The sequence below is a fragment of the Globicephala melas genome, chromosome 3 (assembly GCF_963455315.2).
Source record: "Globicephala melas chromosome 3, mGloMel1.2, whole genome shotgun sequence".
NCBI classification, from domain to species: domain Eukaryota; kingdom Metazoa; phylum Chordata; class Mammalia; order Artiodactyla; family Delphinidae; genus Globicephala; species Globicephala melas.
In genome coordinates, this window is record NC_083316.1 from 108,936,791 (window position 1) to 108,963,206 (window position 26,416).

At 54.7% G+C, this 26,416-nt stretch overlaps 1 protein-coding gene across 11 annotated transcripts in view; it reads right to left on the bottom strand.

Moving 5' to 3' along the window:
• Nucleotides 1-26,416, bottom strand: part of ACSL6 (acyl-CoA synthetase long chain family member 6) — a 66,264-nt gene that overhangs the window by 36,860 nt on the left and 2,988 nt on the right. For 6 of the 11 annotated variants that reach the window (XR_009563462.1, XM_060296178.1, XM_060296181.1 and 3 more), the window contains 8 exons: nucleotides 10,902-11,122; nucleotides 7,434-7,548; nucleotides 6,675-6,739; nucleotides 6,300-6,401; nucleotides 5,699-5,798; nucleotides 4,934-5,112; nucleotides 3,879-3,911; nucleotides 2,483-2,534 (listed from right to left, as the gene is read on the bottom strand). Coding sequence is in view for 10 of the 11 variants with exons in the window: in XM_060296178.1 (XP_060152161.1) it covers nucleotides 2,483-2,534; nucleotides 3,879-3,911; nucleotides 4,934-5,112; nucleotides 5,699-5,798; nucleotides 6,300-6,401; nucleotides 6,675-6,739; nucleotides 7,434-7,548; nucleotides 10,902-11,122 (867 nt within the window). In the remaining variant the exon portion in view is untranslated. Of the gene's footprint in view, nucleotides 1-2,482; nucleotides 2,535-3,878; nucleotides 3,912-4,933; nucleotides 5,113-5,698; nucleotides 5,799-6,299; nucleotides 6,402-6,674; nucleotides 6,740-7,433; nucleotides 7,549-10,901; nucleotides 11,123-16,606; nucleotides 16,749-19,060; nucleotides 19,214-26,416 lie in introns of those variants that run through there. The other 5 variants (XM_060296186.1, XM_060296187.2, XM_060296184.1 and 2 more) reach the window with 4 other exon arrangements.

Sequence of the window (26,416 nt, forward strand, 5' to 3'; positions counted from 1 at the left end):
AGGCGCAGCACAGGCTTAGGCTAATGCCAAGGAAATCCACACGTGCAGCCAAGCAGGGTAACGTCAGGTATGAGGCCTGCTCACTCCCCCAGCTCTGCCCTGGCACCAGCCACACCGCTGGAGTGAGAGGTTTGGGCACTGAATCACAACCTGTTTTCTAGCCTCCATACATTCTGCTTCCACCACATAGAGCCTGGGCAGGATGGCTCAGCTTCCAATTGAGACTCCATGGTCTGAAAAAGCACTGGACATGAGGCCTGCCCTCTGCAGGTAGGCAACAACACATTTCTGCATCATCAAGTTCTTTTCCAGATCCAGGGGCAGCAGCTGTGACTAACTGACTCAGAAGATGTGGCATCTATATACAATGGAATATTACTCAGCCATAAAAAGAAACGAAATTGAGTTATTTGGAGTGAGGTGGATGGACCTAGAGTCTGTCATACAGAGTGAAGTAAGTCAGAAAGAGATAGACAAATACCATATGCTAACACATATATATGGAATCTAAAAAAAAAAAAAAAGGTCATGAAGAACCTAGGGGTAAGACGGGAATAAAGATACAGACCTACTAGAAAATGGACTTGAGGATATGGGGATGGGGAAGGGTAAGCTGTGCCAAAGTGAGAGAGTGGCATGGACATATATACACTACCAAATATAAAACCGATAGCTAGTGGGAAGCAGCCGCATAGCACAGGGAGATCAGCTCTGTGCTTTGTGACCACCTAGAGGGGTGGGATTGGGAGGGTGAGAGGGAGGGAGACGCAGGAGGGAAGAGATGTGGGAACAGATGTATAACTAATTCACTTTGTTATAAAGCAGAAACTAACACACCATTGTAAAGCAATTATACTCCAATAAAGATGTTTAAAAAAAAAAAGCCAGGGGGCACTCTTGAACAGCAAGGGTCCAAAGCTAAAGGCCGCAGTAGTGACCTGCCCCCAAACCCAGGGTGGAGGGACATGTCACCAAAATTTCACATTGTGAAACTCTTGACAAAAAGCAACAAAAACCTGAAGGGCATTTTTGAATTCTGGGCTGGCTCTGGATGTCAGCTCCTGGAAAGCAAAGGCTGTGTTATTTCTCTCCTGACAGGGTTTAGCAGTCAGGTGGAAATTCTCAGACCCACTTGAGTTAATGGCAAAAACCCACTCTGATTCAATAACATCATGCTTATCGTGATCTACCCACAAGGATTATCCTGCCTGCGGGGCTGGTCAAGGATCTGCCAACCGCCTTGGAGGCTCCATCTGTGGAAGGCGTGGGGAACTCCAGGTCACTGCCCATCAAGAGCTATCATCAAGGTAGGCCAGCCCTAGGTCTGGAAAACAGGCTGGAACCTTCTTGCCCCTTCAGGCCGAGGGCAAGTGACTTCCCGAGTCATCAGATGAGATGAAGAGGCAGCAGTGGGGAGAGCACTGGGCTGTGAAATGGGAGAACAGGGCACAAGCCTCTGCCTCCAATTGCTGTTGGTGCCCCCTTGGATAGTCTCCACCCCACCTGCCTCACAGGTCGTGCTGAGGCCCCAGTGACACAGTGATAGGGTGAACGGGCCACTGCAGGCTGCAAAGTACTGTGCCTGTAGCCGTGGTCCTCAGGTGCGTTGTGCCTCCCCTAGGAAGCCTTCCTTGGCTGTTTGCACTGACACTGATGCACGTGTTCCTCTGTCAGCACTGGGCATGGACTGCATCATTTTCTCTCCCTGACAGCCTTGCCCACGGCATAGATCATCTGTGCAGATGATCTTGCCCCAGATCATCTGCACTGCCCTTTCACACACTTTCCCACCTCCAACTTGGCACCTTTAACCACCCAGGTAAGAAACTGGGGACAGGGACTTCCCTGGTGGTCCAGCAGTTAAGACTCCGTGCTCCAATGCATGGGGGCCCGGGTTCTATCCCTGGTCAGGGAACTAGATCCCTCATGCTGCAACTGAAGATCCTGTGTGCTGCAACTAAGATCCGGCACAGCCAAATAAATAAATATTAAAAAAAGAAAGAAAGAAAGAAACTGGGGACAGTGGTGGCAGGGGGGTTAAGGGACCGGCTTATGGCCCCCCGGCAAGTGGTGGAGGTGGGACTTAAAACCAGGCTCTCAGATACCAAATCCCACACTCCTTCCCCAGTCCCTGACACAAAGTCCAGGCAGGGGCAGGAAAGCTGAGGAGTGAGAGCCCCTCCTCAGAGTAATGACGTGACCCAGCTGCCCAGCCCACCTCTGGCCCCAGCTCCAGGAAGTCTGTAGCACCCACCCCACCCCAGACACCCCCAGTCCACACCGTCCATTCACTTCCAGCTGCCCCACGTTGCCTCGCGTTGGCCACTGGGAGCAGCAGGAAGGACCCAGTGTCTGGAGCCAGGCACAGGACAAGGCTCAGCCCATCCCACAGAGGGTGCCGGAGACGTCTCAGTCACTCTGCCAAAGCTGCCAGGGAAGGGTGCAGGTGGCCCTGGCTGGTGGGCTAGGAGCCTCTGCTTACCTGTTGTGCCGCTTGTGAAACACACAATGGAGAGGTCACTGGGTTTCGGGGGCTGCAGAGGTGAGAAGAGGAGTGTGTTAAAGAGACCCAGTGTGCCCAGCCTGGACTCCTCCACCAGCCAGCCCCTCTGAGCACACCCCCGTGTGTGCACTGTGTGAGGGTGCAGGCATGTGTCGGCACATGTGCATGGCCCTGCATGCTGTCATTGGAAAGGTGAGCAGGCGAGTCCCCAGGAAAGAGGAAGAAAAACCAAGGAAACCTAACCGGACATGGACGTCGATCTGTCCCACCAACCTCACACCTGCTCCTGCTGCCTCGCCTACTTGAGGCTGAGCTGAATTCTAATGGGATTGGGTTGCAGTGGCCATACCTAGGCCTCTATCAAAGATCTCACCGTTCTAGGGAATGTGACCCACTTCCTCCTTCCTTCCCACTTTCTCCCAAGTGTCTGGGTTTAGGCTTGGGAACGGAAAATGTAACCCAAGAACTGAGCTGCCCACTCTGTCACTAAGATTGCTCTGCATCAGGCCCTTGCCCTGGCAGTGTGCACATAGTCCTGGGGTCACCAGGAGGAGCCCACCATGACCACTTGCATGTAGAGGATGGCTTCCCGGAGGAGGTGACATGAGTTGAGACTGAAGGACAAGCAAGATCTCTCCAGGTGAAGTGACGGTGGGCATTCTGGGAGAGGAACCAGCCTGGGCACTGTCAGAGGCACAAGAGACAGCATGCTGCAGGGCCAGAGAGCAGGTCTCTAAGGCTGGGGCACAGTGTGTAGAGGTGGGGACACGCCAGGGGCTACTCATGGTGAAGGGCCCTGGGAAGCAGGGGTTGACCTGCTGAGGCCTGTGTGTGAGAAAGCTCACAGGCTGGTGAGAGCGGGAAGAGCTGAGCTGCAGAGGGAGCTGGAGGCAAGAGGCCTGGTTAGAAAGCTCACAGCCCCTACAAGACCCTCCCAGGGGCTGTGACCCTCCCTGGTGACTCGAGCCCAGGGAGGATCACTCGGGGCCGACACACAGAAAAGTTCAGAGAGCAAAGATGAACAAAGACAGCAGATGTTACAAGGGGTCCACTTCCGAGTCTGTTGCTGTTCCTGTCCATCCCATCCTCGGGAGAGACTGCTACATCGAAAGGGAAAACATAAGACCTCCCAAAGAAAAAGTTACTGGAGACCCAAGGGTGTCCAGGATTGGCGGCCCTTTTATCTCCCTCCCAATGTCTGACTCCCGTTCCAGGTCGTCCTGGGTGCCCCAAGGGGACGTTTCCTGAGTTGCTTATTAACACAGAGCTGCTACTCTGGCCCCTCTACTGAGCCTTGTGCACAGCGAGGGAGTCTGTGAGGACGTGCCCTGGACACCATAGTGCTCAGTCAAAACCTGCTGGCAGATGAGCTTACCACAGGAACGTGGTGATTCCGCTGGCCACAGTCCTGGAAGAGGAAAACACTGTTTTTAAATGCTCGAGAGTTCTAATCAATCAAAATAAACTCAGCACAGTATGCTCTGTTCCCGCGGCAAGCCCAGAGTCCCAGACTCCCTGCCCAGATGTGGCCCGTGCAGAGACACCACCTCAGCGGTCTCTCCTCAGATACACATCCAGGCCTTGGCCACCCATGCACCCCAGACAGCGGCCTGGGGCCCAGGAAGAGGCTAAGCACTGTGCACATGCACAAGGGAGAGACAGCCTGAGGGGCCCACGGTACGTCTAGACGCATGCTCAAGACACAGTGGCTAGGTGACCCGGGCTTGCAACTAAGTGGTCAGGGCTGGAGGGGCAGATGGAGGCTGCCAGCTTAGGCGTGGCCCCTAAAGCCATGGAGGGGCACAGGCCCTCCATGGCTTTGTGGGTACATTTAAGAGCAGACAGGGAGACAGAAGGAGAAATGGAGGGCCCACAGGCCTAGATCCAGGAGGGCACAGTGGGGGTCAGCTGCTACTGAGCAAAAGGCCTGAGGCCCCGGAGGATGTCCTGGGTCACTCCAGCAGGCCATAAGCTGCCACCAGCCTAATGTCTCTGCAGAGGCCATGCAAAGGAAAATTGGTTCTGCTGGCTGCTGGGGGTCTGGGACACAACTGCAAGAACCTCTCCAAGACTTCTGGACCTCAAGTTTACTACAGTCCTCAGGCTCAGACAGGCTGGCTATTAGCTGGAAATGAGGAGGCTCCGGAGGCTGTGGGGATAGCTCTGGGGCAGGCTGGCACCACCATCTACCTGTTGGTGCCTGTGTCACTAACTGTGCCAAATAACTGAGCCCATCTCAAAGAGGATGCCTGTGGGTACCAACCCCACTACCCACCACCAGCCCTTGTGAAGCCTGCCCTGTTTGAACCCTGACACACCCTAATGGCCCAAGACACCCATCCTAGGGCATAAGATGGGCAGATAAGCGGCAGCTCTGGCTCAGTGGCCAACCAGCTGTGGCCAGGAAACAGCCCAGAAGCAGACCCTCACCTCCACAGCCTGCATGGACTTAACGACCACCCCGCAGTCTTGCCCTCTGTCTTTCAAAGCTTCCTCAAATGGTTCCATGAGGATGATCAGCTTGAGCCCTGGTGTCTCCTTCCTCTCCACGTGCTCCAGCAGAACCACGGCTTTCTGAGGTTTATCCACGATCACAGTGCTGATGTCGGCTGCGGGGACCACCAAGGAGAGTCAGGCTGTGCGGGCACAGGCTGTGACTGTGGGCAGCACATGGCAGGCAGTGGAACCATGGGCTGTGTGTGCCACATGATAAGCTTGTGTGTAAATAAATACATACGACAGGCCATGTGGGACATGTATTGTGTCCAGAGGAAAGTGCACAGAGCCTGGATGGAGCCAAGGGCAGAAGACCAGGGAGTCTCCCGGGGTAGATTCCAAGCATTCCTTTTCTTCAGGCTCAGCCCCCATCGTCCCTGGTCTGTTTGAGATATTTACCACCCCACAGCATCTTCCTCAAGCTGAAGTGAACTCAGAGGGTTGGCAGCCCTACGTGGAGGCTGGTACAGAGTCTCCTTCTTGGCAGCCCTACCCTGTGGAAGGAGCCTTTGGGTGAAGTCCAACTGGGGACAGCTGGACTCAGGAAGCCAACTCAAGGGCCAAAGTGGAAGCCCCCAGCGTTCTCTGAGAGCGGAAGCAAAGTACTTACTAGTGTCAGACAATCAGCATAAGCTGAAAAGGGCTGGGAGGAGGAGGTGGGGCTGGCTGCCAGGGGCAGGAGTGGGTGGCTGGGCTCACCTGTGTCGATGATGTAGCGGATTGCCCCTGGGCCCAGGGTGTCATAGAGCGGGACCACCACCATAGAGTATGTGTAGCAGGCAAGCTCTGCGATGATCCACTGTGGAGACACACAGGTTGGGGGGAAGGGGGAGCGCAGAGCAGACAGCAGGGCTGCACTGCCCTCAGGCCTTAGGCACGGGGCTCCCTGATCAGGGTCCTGTGCCGAGAGCGCTCCGCACAAGGCAAGGGATCCATAAAGCTGACCCGTTGGGCCTGCTCCCCCACGTTCTTCTAGACTTGCTTGCCCCAGGGAATTACAGGACTCAAAATAACCCCAGGCCCACCTCCGGGGTTTGCATGGCCTTCTTCCCCAGATCCTTCTTCCCCCATGGCTCAGGGAGCCACTGTTTGGACAGCTAGGTAGGGTGTGGACAGAACTTGGCTGGAATGTCCAGCCCTGATGAGGGACAGAGCCAAGGGAGTGGGGGATGGCATGGACCAACAGTCTCCAGTTTTCCTCTTGTCCCAGGCCCTACAGACAGCGGGAGCAGGGCTGTTCTACGGTACCCAAGCTTGTGTTCCACTGATGCCTCTAAAACCAGTTAAGGCAGGTGCTCACCTCTGGTCGATTTTGTGCAAAAATGCCGATAAACTGATCTGTACACGGTTTACAATTGTGCTGGAGAAGTCCAGACCCTAGAAATTCAGCCCTGTCGGCCACCTGCACACAAACATGGGGCAGTGATGGGAAAGCAAGGACTCTTCAGCAGGGAAGGGAGATCCCCAGGTGGGATTTCTAAGGTCTGATGGAGCTCCCCAACTCCCTACTCAGTGATGCTGGAAGTCCTGAGAGGTTGCTGCCTGGAGTTTGGCAGACAGTCCAGGCAAGGAAAAAAATGACTCTCTGAGAGCCTCCAGGGTGCCCACAAGCCCCCCCACCCAAGTGCCAGGTCTGTGTGGGTAGACAGGGTGGGGCCTGTCTTCTATTACTCACCTCCTGGTAGGACAGCCACTGATAAGGCTTCTTGGGATTCCTGAAGCCAAGACAGGGTCCATTCCCTACATAGAGATAAGCAGGCCTTGTGCCAGGGAGGAGGGCAGGGTGTGGGAGCCACTGAACCTGCCCATCAGACACCTGGATCAATATTCCATCCTGGGAGGTGGTCCATGGGCCAAATGAACTGCTCCCCAGCTTTCTGTCTAACCTGCTGAAGTCCAAGAAGGCCTAAAGTGCACAAGCATGGCATCTCCCCAGGGAGATCAGGAAGGCCCAGGAATGGGAACTGACACAGCGCTAGTTCCCACAATGACCTGTGTGATGCAGCCCCAAGAAGACATGGAGACCTGGGGGCCACTGGCCAGAGGTGGAAGTTTGCCTCTCTGTGACAACTCCCTTCACCCCACGCCATGGGTCACCCAGACCTCTCGGAGGCTCAGGTTCAGAACCATGCCAGCCAGTAGCCTGCGAGTTCAAGGCTCACGAGGGGCTGCAAATAGGAGATATAGAATATGAGCAAAGAGACCGCTTAAGGTCAGCAGTGTTCAGGGCTGTAATAAAGCTGAGGTCAGCCCTTTGGCCTCATAATGCAGCTACTCGTCTGGGTGGGTGGCAGGAGGGCCAAGAATGGCTTCTCTCCTCTGAACCTGGGCGCGACTCACCTGCCATACCCCTGGAACCATGCTTGCTCACTTACACCCTTGCACCTGCTCAACCCCTGCCACAGCCCTTCCACACCCCCATGGGCCCTCTCACCTGAGATGCTAAGTCCACGGCGGAACACCTCATACATGGTCCTGGCATCGTCATAGTAGTGGGTGAGCAGTTGAGGGCCATCCCCTATCACGGATCGCCGGGCCCCACCACTGTCCTATGAGCCAAGCACAGGCCAGAGAAGCTGGCTGATGTAGGCAGGCAGGGGTATCAGGAGAGGGCACCAGCATGCACCAGGCTGTACATGGCTTGGATACACACCTGGGCAACATAGTTGGAGCTGGGACACACTCTGTGTGCACTCACACACATGGCCTACACGCACCTGGGCTGTACACACACAAACTCCACACACATTCATGTACACGTGGCTTGTACACACTGGACCTGTATGCATCCACACTCAAACACAGGTGGCTCATGCCCAGGGGCCCAGTACACTGGTCTCCCACACACATACACACATACAGCACCCACACACCAGGCAGCATACACTAAATGCCCAGAATCTTCAGTTACTGTTCATACGCACCCGTGGTTCACTCATACAGCAGAGTGGGGAGTGTTGGCTAGTCAGGCTGCCCCCTGCATCAGGACCAACCTGCAAAGGTGTTGCTGCTATGCACGTAGGTTAAGAATCATTTGGGAGCTGTCTTTAGCTAAGAAGGCTCCCATCCATCATTCACATAACAGTGTGATGAGTTTGAGGACCAGCTGGGAAAAGAGGCCTAGAAGGCGGTGGAGGGAATAGCGTAGCAGATGCCCGGGCCCTCAGTGGTATGGATCCAGAGTGGGACTGTAGCAAACACCATCTGTGCTGGGGGGCGGGGGAAAGGAGCTGGGTTTCTCCTGCCTCTTTCCCTTCCACATGCCACCCCTCCTCGGGCTCCCCAAACCCAGAACTCTGCAGTATCACGGCTCCACCTCTTCTCTGAGCACTATTTGGGCTGCACTGGGCTGGCCCATGGTCCGCTACCCCTCTTGGAACATCAGGTCTGAGGAAAAATGTGACAGCCACAGAGCCAACAGCCAAACTCAAAACCACAGGCAGCACTCAGCTGTTCTGCAGTGGAAAGTTCTGTTTGGCCAGTGCTTCCTGAGCACCAGGCCCATGCAGGACCTCTGTGGGAATCTGGGGACAGATACAGTCAGACCTGGTTAGCATTCAGGGGGACAGAAATGAGACAGCAAGAGACTGTGTGCCAGCGACAGAAGGGGCTCAGTGGGCAGGTATGTCAGAGAGTGGCCGCTGAGCTGGGTTTTGAAGGATACAAAGAGGGGGCTTCCCTGATGGCGCAGTGGTTACGAATCCGCCCGCCAATGCAGGGGACACGGGTCCGAGCCCTGGTCTGGGAAGATCCCACATGCCGCAGAGCAACTAAGCCCGTGCGCCACAACTACAGAGCCTGTGCTCTAGAGCCTGCAAGCCAAAACTACTGAGCCCATGCGCCACAACTACTGAAGCCCGTGCTCTGCAACAAGAGGAGCCACCGCAATGAGAAGCCCTCGCACTGCAACAAAGAGTAGCCCCCGCTCGCCACAACTAGAGAAAGCCCGCGCGCAGCAACAAAGACCCAACACAGCCAAAATAAATTAATTAATTAAATAAGGAAAGAAATAGAAAAAAATTTTTTTAAAAAATAAAAGGGTTTACTGGGAAGAATGAGGAACAAGGAATGGCGGTTTCACCAGAGGCAACGGGGAGTGCAAACACATGGGGCAGGGGGCACCTGGGAGACTGTAGGCGATTCATGCCACTCCAAGTGGTAAATGGAGGAGGCCAGAGAGGCTGCAGATCAAGGTGAGGAGTCTGAGCTTTAGGTTGAGGGCAACGGGGAGCAGGGAAGGATTTTAAGCCAGGGTGAGTGACATGATATGAATTGTTTCCTACCGTGTAGCACACAGAGTAAATGCTACCAGGCCCTCTATGATCTGGGTCCCTCTTACCTCTCTCATCTCATTTCCTACCACTCTCTCCTCTCCTCCTTCACTATAGTCACTCCAGATTCCTACACTCCTGGGGGATGAAGCAAGGGAGGGCTCCATCCTCCCCAGGAAGGGAGACCTTAGCTGTGTCCATGCCCTGTCCTCCCAGCCAGACCCGTGATGCAACTCACTCTGTGGCGTTCAACCTGACCCCATCCAGACCACTGTCACCTCCAGCCCAGAAGCCCCAGTTGCCTCCTCATGCCTGCCCCTGCCAAAGCCACAGCAAAAACTGGCCCTGTCTCTCCTACTACTGACAGCCTCAAATAAATCCAGGCTGTCCATCTCCAAGGGTCTCTGCCCAGTTAATGGGGCTTTGTCCTTGCTGGCCTCTCCAGATGAGTTGTAACTGTAAGCTTACCAAAAATAATTCATCTTAGTGCTTTCTCTGCATCACCTCACCAAATCCTTACCATAACTTTAGGAAGCAGATACTCTTTTTATTGCCCACTTGACACATGAGGAAACTGAGGCTCAGAGAGTTAAGAAACAGCCAAGGACCATCAGGCTAGTAAGAGGCACGGCCAGCCTGCAAACCCACGGCTGCTGGTAACCACAGGCTACTGACGCATCCACAGCCCCTCTCCACCTCCCAGCCACACCACATGAATCGCCATTTCCCAAAGGCACCAGGTGTGTTATCACACACTCTCACCTCTGCACACATCATTCCCTCTGCTGGAAAAATGCCCTAAAGATCCCAGCCCTATCTTGACCTGAGCCCTCTCCCACCAGGCCAAACTCTGTCATGCTTTTGATCGGTACCTGCACGACATACCATCGAGAGCAAAAGCAAGGTGCTGCACAGTGTATGCGGTATGTTATCATTTTAAAAGGTGGGCAGACATCTATACATCTGCTCGTGGACAACTGCTAACACAATTCTCAGGGGAAGAGAGCTTAGAGGCAAGGGGAAGAAGGTGGAAGCTTTTCAGTCTATGTCCTTTGGTTGCTTTTGAACTGTGTGACTATATTATCTATTCAAAATAAATGGAATTAAAGTTCTTTAAAAAGGCAAAATAAACTCCATAAACTTAAGAAAGAAATCTTACTGGTCCTTCTAGACAGAGCCTGGAACACCCTTGTCCAGGCTGGGCCACCATCCCTTCTTCCCTCAGTGGCTCTACCTGTGAGTCCATGTGCTCTGGGAGGGCAGGGCCCTGGGTGGGGCACAGGGAGAATCTGGGAGGGAATTTACCTGGCAGCCCCTTGAGCACATGCTTAGACCGCCTACTGAGGCAACGTAAGCCAAGGCCCCCTACCCAAGAAGCAGGCAAACCAGAGGCCCAGGGCAAAGCCAAGGTCAGTCTCTGCCCAGGCTTTAGTTACTGGGAGAGGCAGAAGGAGCCTCTAGTAGGAGAGCCTGCCCAGGGCCACTTCTGGGCTTACTGGCTGGCTGCCGGGAGAAACGGAGATTCTCTGGGCCATTTGAGGTCAAATAAGCCATAAGTTTGGCTTCTTCCTTCAAGATGCCTGTCCCCCGCCTACTACTTCCCACAGCCCAATTGCTCACACCCTGCTCACCTCCACCTCCTCTGACTGCATCAGGAGATTGCACGGTGGTTGCAAGGCCTTTGGCCGGTGAGTGAACCAGTAGGCGAGGATGGCAGCCAGTGCACCCATACTCACGAGGGTGGTGGCTGAGAGGCTGCGGAAAAACTGGCCCAAGTCGCCTAGCTCGGGCAGCCGCAGCATCCTCAGGATCTCCTGAGTCTGCATCTTCTCCAGAAGCGAGAGGATGAACTCTGCAGGAAACAAGAGGCAGGTGAAGGAGGAGCCCTGACAGGAGGCAAGGGAGCAGTCCTGGGCCTCTCCTCCCACCTGTCTTGTGTCACAGGCGACACACTGATCTTGGCCAGGCCTCGAGCGAGTTGGGGTACACAGGCTCCTGGTGCAACACAGTGTATCCTGAAAGCTGGCCGCCTGGAAGGGCCTATCCCGGTGACAGGCCAGAGAGCCCTTAGCAGTCATACCTGACCGTCAGACATCCGGCCCAGTTTTCCTGAGAAACATACACTCAGGCCCTGGGCCCTGCCTGACACGTACTTCCACATCTTTCAGGAATAGAGAGCGTGCTCTGACAGCTCTGGAGTTAACACCTCCTGAGCCCTAGGGCCCGGGTGTACTGCCTTTCCTGTGTGGTCATAGAATTTTGCTTATCCTTGCTCCTGCGACGTGGACTGGACAGAGGGGCAGCAGGTGTGCCTAGCACAGTGCCCAGAACGACGGGGGGTGAAGGGATGCAAACTCCTTCCACTCCACCTCAAAGTTGCCAGCACCAGGCTCTCACCCTAAGGGACCCAGAGAAAGCAAGGTGGCAGAGCCCACAGAACAGCCCTGACAGACACTTCCTGCCCCCGAGATCTGAGGACAATGACCTACCTGACAAGGGTCCAGTGGATGACACACAGCAGAGTCCCCTTAGGCCCACATCCTGGCCCACCATGGGGTCTCCTTGAAGAAAAGTTGGAGCCAAAGGCCTGCCAGCGCCAGAGGTAATGCTGGGGCCATCTTTCTGAGGAATAGCAGAGATCCCAAGAGCAGCCCGGGTGAGGTCCGGGCACTGTTCTCTGACCCCAGACTGCACTGCAGCTCTGCACAGACCAAGACCCAAGAAGAAGAGCTAGCCCCACCATTAACTAAGCCTGTGTTGTCCTCCCTGGGATCCCATCTGCTAATGTCCAGAGGAAAAAGGAGGTGCCAGAGGGGAGCAGGAGGTAAGCTGGTGGGAAGGGAAAGGAATGAAGGCTCGGAGAGAAAGGGCTCAGCAAAGTGCTGTGTGCACTCCTAGGGGTAACGAGAATCCCTCGTGACGTTGCATATGGTGGTCTGGGTGCCACGCTCACCCACTGCAGTCCAAGTGGACACAGTGGGCCTACAGGGGCACATGGAGGATGCCCTGAGGTGGGCAGTGGGAGCTTTTCTGTGAGAAGCACTGGTGACTGAATTTGGTTCAAAGAGGGAAGTCCCCAAGTGCTACCATGTCCTCCTGTTAGCTGCTAAGTGAAGTAGTGTTGGCAGAACAGACACATGATCAGCAGGGCTCAGGGGTCTGTCTGCACTTTGCCTAGGACTGAGGAAGGTAGCCAGGGAGGGCCAGCTGGATACTTTATCCCCACTGGGGCCTTCTTGGTGCTACTGTCCACCTGAAGGGCCTAAAGCCAGAAGTGCTGTATGACACCTATAGGTCTGCCAGCTCAATGAGGATTGTGTGGGCTCCAGGCTGACAGTCACTGGCCTTCCATCCCCAACCTTTGGGAGCATGGCTGTTGTTTTCCTTCTTGGGAAAGAATGAGAAACCTAACAACAGCTACTCTGCAGCCACGGGATATGAGCCAAACAGCAATTTTGAGAAGAGAGAAGAGAGGTCTGCTGAACTCCCAATAAGTGGCATTTGTGCTGAACTGTAACATCACCACACCAAAAATAAGGTCAAGGCTGTGCAAAGCCATTGTAGAGAAAGCAGGCAAAGCTCCGGAGTTCAAGTCCCTTCTCCTGCACTTATGAGCTATGCTAGGTCGAGCACACCCCACTTCTTTAGACCTCTTCTTCCCCATCCTTAAAATGGGGACATTATCACTCAGGCATGTAAAGCTCCTCATACTGGATCTAGCATAGGTGGAGGCATGCTGGGACTAAAGAGATGGCTAGAGGTATGCCTGTCAGACCAAGGAGGCTGCTCAGTCCAGGTAGGAATAACCACTGGACAGAGGTGGCCGAATCCAGGTAGTACGGACCCACAGGAGTTTATGCTCTACAGATGGCACAACAGGCTGTCTGAGTCCGGGGAACACTCATCAACCACCTACAGGCTCTGGGTGAGAGAAGTGAGCCCCCAGCCAGCCAGAGCATTCTCACTGAGTCCCTGAGGCGGAGATCCAGTTTTACCAGCAGCCTCCTTGAACGGGATCAGTTTTGAGGCCATCCCACAGGAACAAACCACTCCTGGCATACTGGTCAAATTAAGGTTCTGCATCAGCAGAGGGCAGGCTATGGACCGCAGTGAATTCACCAAGGAAAACTGCTCTGGGGAAGACGCTTGGCAGGAGGCCAGCTGGCTTTCCTAGGAGATTTACTTCCTTGAGCTGCAAATGGCAGACTAAGTCACAGCCAGGCCCATCAGATAAACGACTCACTACATAGTGGAAAATCTAGATATGCCCACCAGCTCCTGGGGTGAGCTCTGAGAGCTGAGTGAGGTTTCCTCTAATGGACTGAACTGACTCCATGGGCTAGGAAGCCAAGGCCCAAGAAGTCCTGGCTCAGCTCTAAGGCTCAAGTACGTGGTCCCAAAAGTTTTAGAGAAAACCCAGGAAGGATGCCTTACTACCTCCAGTCCCCAGCCCTTGGCAATTGCTCACAGGTCCTAAGCTACAGCCGCAAGTGGGCACTGGCTGCAATGCTGTGGTTGTCACAGAGCACAGACAAGAATGGCCAACGCATCCACCCACACACCCATCCACCTACCCATTCACCTAGCAGACTCTCCTATGGCCTCTGCTCTGAGCTAGCTCAGTGCTGGGCACTGGGACAAGCCAGATGTGGGCCTGCCCACAATCTTACGGGGGAAATACATGAGGCAGTGGGCAGTGCCGTGAGTGCCGTTTGGGCTGTGCATGGGGAACCAGAGAAGATGCCCAACTCAGGTACGGAGAGTCAGGGCAGGCTTCTGGCCGGAAGTGGTATTGATGCTGAGACTGAAGGATAAAGAGGAAAGGGTGTCCCAAGCAGAGGGAAGCAAATATGCAAAGGTTGGAGCTGAGGGAGACCATGGAGCACTTAGCAAACTATATATTCTCTCAGGAAATAAAGTCTTGAGCCCATGAAATCTTGTACGAGGGTCAGTGCCACAAGTCTGAGGCTGGTTTCCCAGATGTGCAGAGCTTTCGGCCATCACCAAAGTATCACAGTTTCCAGGAGAGGGAAGAAGAGAACTTGCCTAAACTTCCTGAACTGCTAGTGTGTGGGAGCCCATGCCTACACACTGCACTGCTCGATCCTCATGACAGCTCCACGTACTCATTATAAGGTGAGGACATAGAGACTCCACTGAAGAAGTTACCTGCCATTCACAGGGACACAGTGAGCAAGCAGGGGAGCCAGGACTTGAGCCCCAGACGACTATGGCCTCTCAAACCACTGCCTTGTGTTGCATCGCAACACTAACCCTTGCCTACACTGTACCATCCATACCCAAACCCATGCTCTCCTCTGCAGTAGTGCTGAACCCACAGAAAACCATCTTCAGGCCTGCTCAGAAGAGCCCAGGCAGGTTGCAGGGGGTAGGGGCCACCAGAGTCCGTAAGCAGGGCTCAGCCAGTCAGGCCAGTCACTTGCTCTTCACCACGCACACACCACAGGTGGGCTCCCTCCTGGCCTCACCTTATGAACTTGCCATCCTCCTATGGCTGAGTTCTCTTCCAGGAAGCCCACTCGCCTAGGACACTGGAGGGTGGTGGGAAAAGGGCTTGGCTACCCACTCCTCCTCAGGCTTCTATTTAGGTGTCCACCCCTAAGGAGGCGTCTGAAGTGACTGCAGCTCCTCTAGTCCTAAGGCTGAGCCTGTGCCCCTTCCTGGCTGGGCAGCAACCAGAGGGTGTCATTCGCACAGGCTTGCCAACCTCAGACAGTCACGGGTGCTTGCACATACCGTGAGATGCCCTTCAGACCGCCGGGAGCCACTGGAGTGGAGAGCTGCAAATTCAGGTCCTCTGAGGACATGGACCTCAGAGCCAGCCTGTGCCACCAGGCCTTTGGCTTGGGGCAGAGCAGAGCCTGGGCCTGGGAGTCTGGTCTTATCTCATTATTTCACAGGGCCTTGGCCTCTTCTGACCTCCTCTCCTTCTCTGTCCCTGGGGTCCCAGCCATGGCTGCCTCCTTCCATGCCCCCAGGAGGCTCTCTTGGCTGCAGCAGCATGGGGCACAGGGGGCATGGGGGAGGGGGACAGCACCCAAGGGAATCAGTGGTGCTGGTGTTGCCAAGAAAGCGGCTATGAGTGTCTGTAAATATTCACCTGGCAGGGGTACCCAGCCCTCAGCATCAACTAGCCTCTTCTCCTCTAGCATATCCTATGCCTTCGCCTTGGGCACAGACCAGTTCAGAATACCCAGTGGTGGCACAGGCTGGTTCAGGGCACATGTAAGGTGGGTAGTGAGAGGCATAGCTGTCAAAACCCAGGAAGGGAGAGAATGGGAGGAAGGGGGGCCCTGGTCAGAAGTATTTTGACTTCAAGGGGGCAGAAGCAGAGCCACAGGGCACATTTCCAGTGGAGATGGCCCTGAGACCCATGGCTCCACTCCAAGAGCCCTCTGCTGGTCCAGCTTCCTGACTCTAGACCTTCACGATCTAGCAAGATGGTTCTATCAGGACTACTTCCTAAACACCTCCCAAACCTGACCACTCCTCTCCAGCCTCCTGGCCTGGCCTGGTCCAGCCACCACCAAGTGCTGTCCAGACTCCCACACCAATCTCCTCACAGGTCTCCTTGCTCTAACCAGTGTTTACACTGATACCAAAGTTATGTTCCTGATACACAGACATAACCATATCATGCCGCTGCTCAAAAACCTTACCTGGCTCCCTCCTACCTTAGGACAAAAATTCAAACTCATAATGCTGGCACTGAGACCCTCCATGATCCTCAGATTCTTCCCTCCCCTTAGAATCACACCAGCTTCGCTCTGTATCAGCCTGGAGGCAGGTGGGGGTCCTTGCAATGGGGTTCCGGGTCTGTGCAAACTTCTGAGGGCTTCAGAAACGGGGAAGCACAAGGCAAGCCAGCAGATCATTAAAGAACCTCCCAATGAAGAGCTCTGAAATGAAATCATAACCTCCCAGAGGCCAGGGTCCCCAGCAAACAAGTCAGGGAAAGGGCCCAAAGGGAAGTTCTTGTGCTGGACTGATCCGGGTCCAAATCCTGACTCATACTCTTGACAGCTGTATGACCTTGGACAAGTCACTTTACCCCTCTAGCCTCATATCAAAAATCTCATGGACAGAGAATAAGGTACCAGGCATGCAGTAAGGGAGACATTCAGTAGATAGAAGTTAGCTAAGCAGTTACTCTGTCTCTGCCAGCCAAAAGGGCTCAAAGACAACTTGCAAAATTACATGCATTCACATCCTACCTTTCCAGCAGGCTCTTGGCACTGGGGAGGCAGCTGAGCTGGTCCCACTAGCACCAGCCTCCCTTTATGAAGGATGCGTGGGGTTTAGGGAGAGAGCTTACCACATCTTGATCAAAGCTCAAAAGTGGCGAAGGCCCTGCCCCAGGTCTGCCCTCCTGGGGTCAGCCGATGGCAACGAATGCCTGCTCTGAGAAGCCGGCTGGTGGTAGAGGCTCTAGCAGTGGTGGCAGAGGCTCCCTGGCAGCTGTGGCAGCAGGTCTGGCAGGGACCCGGGCACAGAACAGCTCTATGGGGAGCCGCTGGCCCCTCCAGGCCCCCCGCTGCCCCTCCCCTGCATCTGCACACGGGGCAGTGCTGGCTCAGATCAGCTCAGAGGCAAGCAACCCAGCCTTAACCCCAACTCTGCCAGGTTGCAAGAGCCTCAGTTCACACCCCTCTGCTTCTCCCCACCCCTACCCTGTCTTCAGTCCTGGAGAGGAATTCGTCAGAAGGGTTGCCTAAGGACAAAGTCTTCTTACACAACTATCTGTGGCACTGATTAAGGGCCAGGCCCTCAGCTGTGGGCTGGGGACCTGCAGGCCGCACAGCGGTAGGGGTGGTGGGAATGGTGGAAGTGGGCGTGGAGAGGCCAGATCCCTGGTGCCGAGGGCGGCCTGCACCGTTGCCCAGGAATCTCCTCCAGCACCTTCCAGGGGCTGTCTCCACCCCCAACCCCACAAGGTCACAACCAGTCTACTCGGGGAGAGGAAGGAGATTAGGCACAGTCCCAGATAAAACATCTGCTCAGAGATGCCCTGGGCAGTGGGGACACTGCAGACCAAGCACCAAGGTCAGCAGGTAGAAGATAATGGCTTAGCTCCCCCACAGACCCCAGGGCAGCACACCAGCCCCTCCTTAAAGCCTGCCCTGAGAGACGCTTTCCTGGCTTGCCAGGGGGATGGCCATCCTGGAGCCAGAATCCACACCCAGGCCTGTTGGAACCAAAGCTGAGCCCCAAACTCCCTCAACGCCTCTGGCAGACAGACTGGGACAGTGAGGTCCCAGGGCACCCAGGGCCTCACTCCTGCAAGATTTCTCCACTGGGTGAGGAGTTGGGGTGGTGATTGCGTATGGCCTTTTTTGACTCCTACTTCCAAGGCCAGGGTGTGGCTGGGCTCACAGCAGGCACATGGTAGCCGCTGTGGAGAATAAAAGGCAGGTCCAGCCCACAGGACCCAGCTCACCACTCCCAGGCCCTACTCACAACCGGTGCTTCCGAGTCTTCCAGGACAGGGCCGCTGTCTGCCCAACACCATCCGCCTCCTCTGCAGCAAGACCGCCCCAGGTCGCCGCGCAGCACTCTGAGCTCCCTCTCGAGAGCTGTGTTCATAACCTGCCTGGAAACTCTAGAGCCCGCAGGCCTTGCAACACTTTCCCTGGGGCTGATAGGGCTTCCACTGTTCACCCCACCATCTGGGGCAGGTGGGCCGCACAGAGAGCTTCCTGCCTCAGCAGCACTAACCTGGAACTTGGCAAAAGCTTGCCTGGGCCCCCAGGCCCCAGCCTCCGGCAACACACCTGGAGGAAGCTTTACAATGCACAAATGCCTGAGGACCAACCCTCAGCCCCCAAAGCCCCTTTTCCTTCCTTCTTGGCAGGACCTTTACTTTTCTCTGTACCTTTTCAGAGATGTTGTTAACTAAGACGAAAGCCTCCTTTAATGCTTCTCAGGGCAGCTTCTGGGGCAGAAAATCCAGTAGACACAACCGAGGTCCTGGCTGACGGAAAACCACACAGGGTGCCAGAGGCAGAGAGTCACGGCCCAGCAGTGCTACCCCGGGAAGTGTGTGGCCCAGGTACTAGGTTAAGAAAAGCACAAGTCTCACCATCACACCTGTGTGACCCTGATCTGTAGAGACACAAACACAGCGGCCCACACTCAGCGGGCCCCCACCCCATCCACACAGGGATTCACGCTTGTCTGTGCTGTGAGAGGGGCTTTCTCTCCACCTTCCTCCTGGGTTTTAATTAGAGTCACAGAACCACAGATGACTGGGGCAGACATGGGGTCAAGGGCATCCCCGAGCTGGGAATTGCCAGGTGAGACCCACCGCATGTTCCCCCAAGAGAGACGGGCCCAGGATTCAGGGTTGCGGGGTTACAGGGTGGCTCGCCTGCCGAACCTCCCTGAGGAGCCTGATTATTGCTCTGAAGGTTTACTTAAGCCTCTTGAATGTAGAAAGGCCTAACTAAAGTTGTCGGTGCCTGGCCACTGCACAGGGCCCCTGTCTCAAGAGCCCGACCCCACTGTGAACATGCCTCCCCTCCAGCAATTCACTGGGGGTGGGAAGCAGCCCCCAGCACCCTCCGCCCCCATCCTCAGGCCAGCACCTCTTAAGAATCTCACTCACCCTAAGCCCTGGTCAGGGAACGTGGGCCCACAGTCCTGACAACACCACCAGGAAGCCAGGCTCAAACAATACTTTCAGACACTTAAAAATACAAATAGCCTTGAGAGCAGAGGAGCAAAGAGAAACAGTGTCTTTCACGAGCTCTGAGATAAAAGTTGTCCTTACCACGAATCAGGCCTGACAAAATTCTCAGAACGAGGAGGGACAGCAGAGGTTATGACAGTGGCAACGCTCCCTTTAGAAATATTTCCAGGGGACGAAGACTAGGACAGACGGTGTGGATAAGCCTTGGCCTCATCGTCCTTCCTTCCACACCAAGCCCTGGGATGGCAGGCAGAACCCTAGGGACAGTGGCAAGGGCCAATGAGCGCTACACAAGCAGAGGACACCCCCTGGCCAGGCCCCACTGTGCAGGAAGCCAAATCCTGTGGCTGCAACATGATCCTTTCCCCTCCCAGCCCGTCTAGGTTAGGGCAACCAGTGTCCTGGCCTCAGGAGCAGTGATCCATTTCCATCACTGGCCCAAACTGAGGACACAAGGCAAACCCTACAGACTCAAGCTCAGAAAGAGAACATGGGCTGCTCCAGGCAGGGCCATGCTGTCAGAGCTCAACTGCAGGTGGCCAGGGTACAGGGGAAACAGGATGTAACCACCTCCAGCGAGGGGGAAGCACCTTGCAGGAGGGAGGAGGGTTCTGTTGAGATGTGGTTTGGGTCGTTGAGGTGGGGAGAGCAACAGAGGGATTTACTTTTGCCCACTTGTTCCCTCAGGAGCAACTGGGGACAACCTGCTGGGGCAGGGGGAGGGGAGATTCACAAGACAGAACCTAAGACATATCCTCAGTCAGGGACGGGGAGCAAGGAGATCAGGAACAGGGCGGGAAGGAGAGTTCTGAGAAGGGGACAGAGTCCTAGAAAGAGCCTACTGGATGCTGGGGCTCCTGGGAAGGAGGCAGCGAGGCTGGGAAGATAGCATTTAGCTGCAGAGGGAAAAAGATGGTGATTTGTACTATATATAGCCTCATGCTTTTGAAGTCCCAGCCACAAGCTAACAGGACCCATCCGCTCACCTGACCTAGCACTTTGGGGTTTTAGGATGCCAAAGTGTCCCAGGCAAGCTGTCCTTCCAGATCCCAGCCAAAGGGACCCCTGCTGCAGCCAGGAGCCAATAAGGCACCTATACCCACCATTCCAGGGGTCACTGTTATTTTGCAGGAATGACAATGAGCAAAGAAAAGGGAGTTTTGCTTTTGGTTAAAGGCAAATTTTCTGGGACTCTGATAAACACCTTAATTTTCTGGCTTCCTCATACTTTGACAAAGTTCCTCTTCCGAATGGCGCAAGGAGAAACAAATCTGAACCTCACTCCGCTCAGCAGAAGCCTGTGCTGTTCAGTGGGACCCTGCCACCTCCTCAATCATCCCTCTGGAGGCCAGGACCACACAGCAGCTGCTGCCGTTCACCACCCTCCAGCCACCAAGACCTGCTGTTGGCCGGTGAGAGCCGGTGGCATCCACAGAGTTAAAACCAGGCTCAAGCAGCCCAGGCCTCAGCTGGTCCGGAGGACTGAGAACGCAGGCCTCCTTTTCAAGGCCAAGATGAATGGGGAATATGCAAATCACCGCCTCCCAAGGAGCAGCGGCAGGGGAGGGCCCACTGCTGGCAGGCCCACACCTCTCCACCAGGGTCTGTCACATGAAAGTGTTTGTATTCCTGCCGCTGCCTCTGGCACCCGGCCAGGCTGGGGCTGTTCTCACCGGAAAACAAAAATCTCTTTCAGACCAAAGCAAAACGAGGCCCTGGCTGGCCCAGGAAGGCTGCTGGACGTTGTTCACACCGACCCACTGAGAGCACCCATCACTTGGATTCTCACTGAATCCACCACCTTTCCAGAGGGAGCTGGAGGGAGGCCTCTGCGGCCGCTGCGGAAAGAAAGCACTGCGTCAGGTCAGGGTGGGCGGGACCAAGAAATGGGATCGGCCCATTCTGAGGCTCCGTTGTTTTGTCCTTTTCAGAAATAGTAATGACTGGGCCTCAGGTAGCAACCTTTTTTAATGAGGGAACTTCCAACAATTCTCATGGTGTTGGTGGTAAATGTGGACAAAGAAAGGGGAAGAAAAATGTGACAGCAAACAAAAGCCCTTGCAGGGCACTGACAGGGCTTTGAAGAATGGAGGTCACATGTACTCTCTGCCTGCTGCCCAGAGTGTTGCTGCCACAGGTGGCCCTCGAGCTGTGGGTGGGGTTTGTGACCCAGAGCCCAATGTGCACAATCACGCTCCAGAGCTTGGACTCCATCCACCACAGAGGCTCCACGACAAGGTCAGACTTCAATCTTGTTCAGATTTTCAGAGGCCAGAAATGCTGCTCTTCTGACACCCTAGGGTCACCAGGAGCTGTCCATTAACCATGGCACAAATATACAAATGTCTGTATCTATATCTATCTACTTATTTTTTAAACAAATGTATCAATAACAAAACAAAACCCAACCAAACTGCCAGCATATTTTATTGCAAGATAGATGGAAGAACATGATCTCAGAATAAAGGAGAGTCATTTGACTTGAACAACTCAACAGTGTTGCCTTCATTTTCCATTTTTTGGAATGTATTGTTGCAAATTTCCCCATTACACATAGCACTGTGGATGATACTGAGTGAAGAAACCAGGCACAAAATAGTGCACACTCTAGGCACTATTCTCCCACAGAGACAGGACAAACACAGGTGAAGCTAATCTATGTCTACAGCACAAAGCTTATAACCTATGAAGCATGGCTGCTACTCAGACTCCCATTAACAGGAGACAATGACACAGCAAGATCTCAATCACACGTATGATCATTTAGCCTGAGAGGAAATCTAGGACAAAACCACCCGGGAGCTGATTCTGAACCAATAGGAGGGTTTGGAGATGCTCCACAGATCTCCTGCAATCCAAAGGAAACAGGCCCTGTCAGCCTCTCAGCCCAGAGAAAATGCCCATCTTTGATGACCGTGCACTGCTGCCTCCTTCCTCAGGTCCTCCTACTGTCAGCTGGGGCCACACAGTATGCCCATGAAGCCCAGAGGCCAGGCATGTCTCTGGGAGGGTTCATGGGGCTGCCCCAGGGAGGAAAAGCAGGAGGTAGAGGAGAAAGAGAAAAGAAACGTCAGTCCAGATGGAAAAGGGGTCTTCACAGGTCACAGCTTTCCCTGCTGCCTGATCTGTGGCAAGGAGATCAGGGACACATGTACCCAAATCTCCCAACAGCCCACTGGCCAGGGGAAGGCCACCCTCCCTTTCTCTCCACCACCCCAGGCAGAGCCAGGCTGAGGCGGAGGCAGCCTGCAGGCTGGGTGGGGGCTGAGTATGGGTGAGTCGAAGGCGTCCCCCAGAGAAGCACATCCAATCCATCTGCGTGAAGGTACATTCTCCACCATTAAGCAGGGTCCTGAGGTCCAGGTGGCTTCATGCAGCTAGGGGACACAGAAGAAGGGCCAGAAACACTGCTCCTTCCAAAGTCAAGAGGGGGACTTACCTGGTGGCGCAGTGGTTAAGAATCCATCTGCCAGTGCAGGGGTCACGGGTTCGATCCCTGGTCCGGGAAGATCCCACATGCCGCGAAACAACTAAGCCCATGCGCCACAACTAGTGAGCCTGCGCTCTAGAGCCCGTGAGCCACAACTACTAAAGCCCGCATGCCTAGAGCCCCTGCTCTGCAACAAGAGAAGCCACCACAATGAGAAGCCTGCGCACTGCAACGAAGAGTAGCCCGCCACTCTCCACAACTAGAGAAAGCCTGCGCAGCAAGGAAGACCCTACGCAGCCAAAGATAAATAAATTAAATAAAGCAAACAAAGTCAAGGGGTCACTGCAGGCCTAGATGGGTCCTCCCTGAGGCCCCCTTCTCCATGCTCATACCTGCTTTCCTCTTATTGGTCTCTAGGGCCTCACCATCAGCCTCTGGCCAACCTCCCTGTCCCATCTCACTGGCGGGCCCACATCCCATCTTGTTGCCCTCTTTGTCCCAGCTCTGGCTACCTTCCCATCCCCATTTCTGTCCTTGCTGTGTGGCCTCCAGTTGGCCTTGCTGTCTACTCTCTGGCTGACCTTACTGTCCCTCCCAGTAGCCCTCCTGTCTATGTGGCAGGACCTACAGTCAGTGCCCAGAATGGTTTATAGCCAAGGCTGGGGCAAGGGTGAGTGGTCAGGAGGAACCCCACTGGGGACTCTTCAGCCACCAGAACAATCTAGAGAAACAAACAAACAGGGAAAACATGCTAGTGGTAAAAACAGGGCTCTGCAGCAGGACAAGTCCTGCTCAGTCCCTGATTATCTACCTCCCGTGCTGGTAGGTCAAGCTGTGGTACCCTGGGAGTAGGGCAGTGTTGCCAGTGTTGATTAGTGGGCTCTGTCTCAGAGCTGCCCACTCAACCTGGGCCTGCCTGTCCTCTCTCTCCATTCCTCCAATAGCCATCAATCACTAGGTCTGCTCCTGGCCCTAACAGGTGCCAACCCAGATTTGCTTACTCCAGGGTCTGGGAACAGATGCTGACTGTTACCTCACTGGCACCATCCAGGCCTGGCTTCCTATTCTAAAGCTCCAGGAAGACAGTTACCTCAGAATGCAGGCCTGAATGAGCAGAAGACAAATCAGAAGCTCACCACCCCCAACTCTCCATGGACACCCCCAGGCACCCCCACTCCCCGGAGTAGCTGTCGGGAGAGCAAAGTTCTCCAGGAAGAGCTCGTAAGCAGGCACAGATGGGACTTCTTGGGATTTGAAATCTTTCAGGCTCTGAGATTACAGATTGGGCTTCTGAACAGATAGCTCAGCTTGGCTCAGAATCTGTCCAAGCCCATTTTCCATCCTCCTACTTCTGCCTGTCACAGATCCCAAGCTTCACACAAATCAGGAGCCACACAAAGTAACTGGGTCTGAGAATGACCACACCAACTATGGGCTCCTGGAGCAGCTGAGCAATTATGTGGGACCACCCCTGGGCCTCACCTGAAGGCCAACCCCAAGGGCCCAAAGTAGCACCTCACTAACAGTGCTACCCTCCTGGGGCCCAATGGGTGGTGAGTGGGGACTCTGGCCAGGCCAACGCAGGAGTGGGGCCATCACACCAGATCATCCAGTGAGCTGAGGACCTTGACTAGGGCCTCCTTTCAGCTCTGCTTCGCCGGAGTTCCCAGCCTACCGGGAGACTGGAAACTTGGAGCTCTAAGGAAACAACAGAATCTCATCCTCAGAGAAGACTATCTTCTGTGAAACCAGTCACACCACAGCTGTGAGTGTGGTCATTCACTCACTCGTTAATTCAGCAAACACTTCTGGAGCACCACCTTCTGTTCCGGGTTCTCCACTGAAGGCTGATCTGGTTCTGCCTGCAAGGAGTTCACACCTGCTTTCCCCTACAGCTTCTACCATATTGGTGATATCCCCCAGCTTGGCATAGAGCCTGGCACCCAGTAGGAGAACACTCAAGGTCTGTTGTCAGCCAATGGACTTGTAGTGAGAAAACACCTCATTATTAAGATAAATTGTTCTCAGGGAATTCTTCATATCATTCATTTATGCAATCAACACTGATGCACACTGTGTACCGGCCCTGGCTTGGGCGCGGGGAGGAGACACCCTGGCTCTGCCCTCAAGGAGATCGTAGGGCTAGTAGAGGAGGCAAAAGACTGTAGTTCAGTGGCACGCGTGCCACCAGGAGATGCATGCGGCTTGAGTAGTGTAGGGACAGTGTCACCTTGGCCATCCACATGCCCAGTTTGGGCCATATGTCCTTGATGCATCTACCACACAGAATGAAGCCTGTGCTGCCTGGCCTGGCCTTCTAGTGCCCGCAGAGGCCAGCCCTGGAGACCCCGCTGGCTGAGCAGAGTCCCTAACTCTCACTGATTCATCTTCCCAATCTTTTCTCACACGGATCCCTCTGCCTGGAACGCCTTTTCTTTCCCTACCCCCTTTCTGCACGTCAGAATCCTGCACCTCCTTTGAGGAAGGCTTAGCTCAAGGTGTTATAACTTTAGCTAACATTCAGTGAGCCCTTTCCTATGAGCCAGCCCCTGCTCTTTGCTCTTTACACCTGTCTTCTCTTTAAACCCTCCCCATCCAAGGACTGCTCCTTTGTCTGTGCCCACTGACTTAGCCTGCTGGAGGGGCTCAGGCCCTGCCTGATCCTGCCTGATCCTCCGGGTCCCTTCTTGGCCTGGAGTCTGAGCATGTGGTCTGACTCACAGCTCTCAGGAGTTGCTTCACCACTGAACCTCCTTGTGTCTTTGTGCCACATCTATTAAATGGGGATAACAGCACCACAGTGTTGTGGGTAAGATTAAAGGAAAGCTTGGGGAACTGTAGAACATGGTGCTGGACACGTGATGGGTGCTCAGGGCAACAGCAGTCAAGTCAGCATGTTTGCAACAACACTTCCCCCATGAAAACACTGCTCGCCCCCAAAAGTACTTCATTCAACAAATATCTGAGTGCCTACTACGTGCCAGGCACTGGCTAGTTACACACTGCAGCTTCTGTTACACCAATGCCTGTAACTTCGGCCTCTTTTTGCAAACTCCTCATGCTCACTTATCCTGCATGCTGTGTGTGGGGGACAGTCCTGGGTCCCATCTGGGACTGTAGCTGAGCCAGGTTCAGCCTTCTGAAGGTCAACCCAAGAGCCCCTGTAATCACAAGGGACAGAAAACCTGCCAGAGAGCAGAATGGCTGGGTTCTGCCACCCCCTGGTGTCAGTGTGCTCTCACTGGGAGCACCCCTGTATCCTACCACAGGCCGGGGAGGGAGAGAAGGCACTGAGGTACGAATTCTCCCACACAGTGGTGCACCATGTGCAAATCCAGGCCTTATCTTGTGAGGCATGCCCTCAGATGTGCTGCCTGGTGCCCCACCATCTGTCAGGGCCCTGGCTGCCTTCTTGGGCCCCCTGGGATGGCCCCAGACCTCACACCAGTCCTCCACCCTAATGGGAGCAGGGGTGTGGGGAGAATCTGATGGGGCTGGGCTGAGCTAGGCTGTGCAAGTCTGCACTTGCCCTGGATACCTACAGCCAGGTTGCTGCCACACCAATCTCTGCCACCAGGGCCAGCCCCCATTCCCCTAAGGGTCACAGCTAGGGCCTCCTACCTTCCCCTTCCTGGAACCCAGCCTCAACTGGGCCATCCTTGGGCCACAGTTATTCTCATCCATAACATCACAACAGCCTCCCACTACTCTCCCAGCCTCCACCCTCCTCCTTCTGGCTCAGCCTGGCCACTGCAGCTAAATTGAGGGCTCCTCTGCCCCCCTGAATAAAACTCTTTTCTCTAGAATCCCCTCCCATCCAGACTCCATCCCGACTCCATCCCCTCCTACAAGCTAGACTCCTCAGGCACAAGACCCTAAAGACCCGCCTCCACCACAGTTCTTCCTGCACACTTTTGCTGGCCTGATTTTCTCTACCTGGGGTTTGGCCTACCTGACTCTGACAAAACACCCCTCCCTATATGCTGCAAAAGCCCACTCGGACCGAT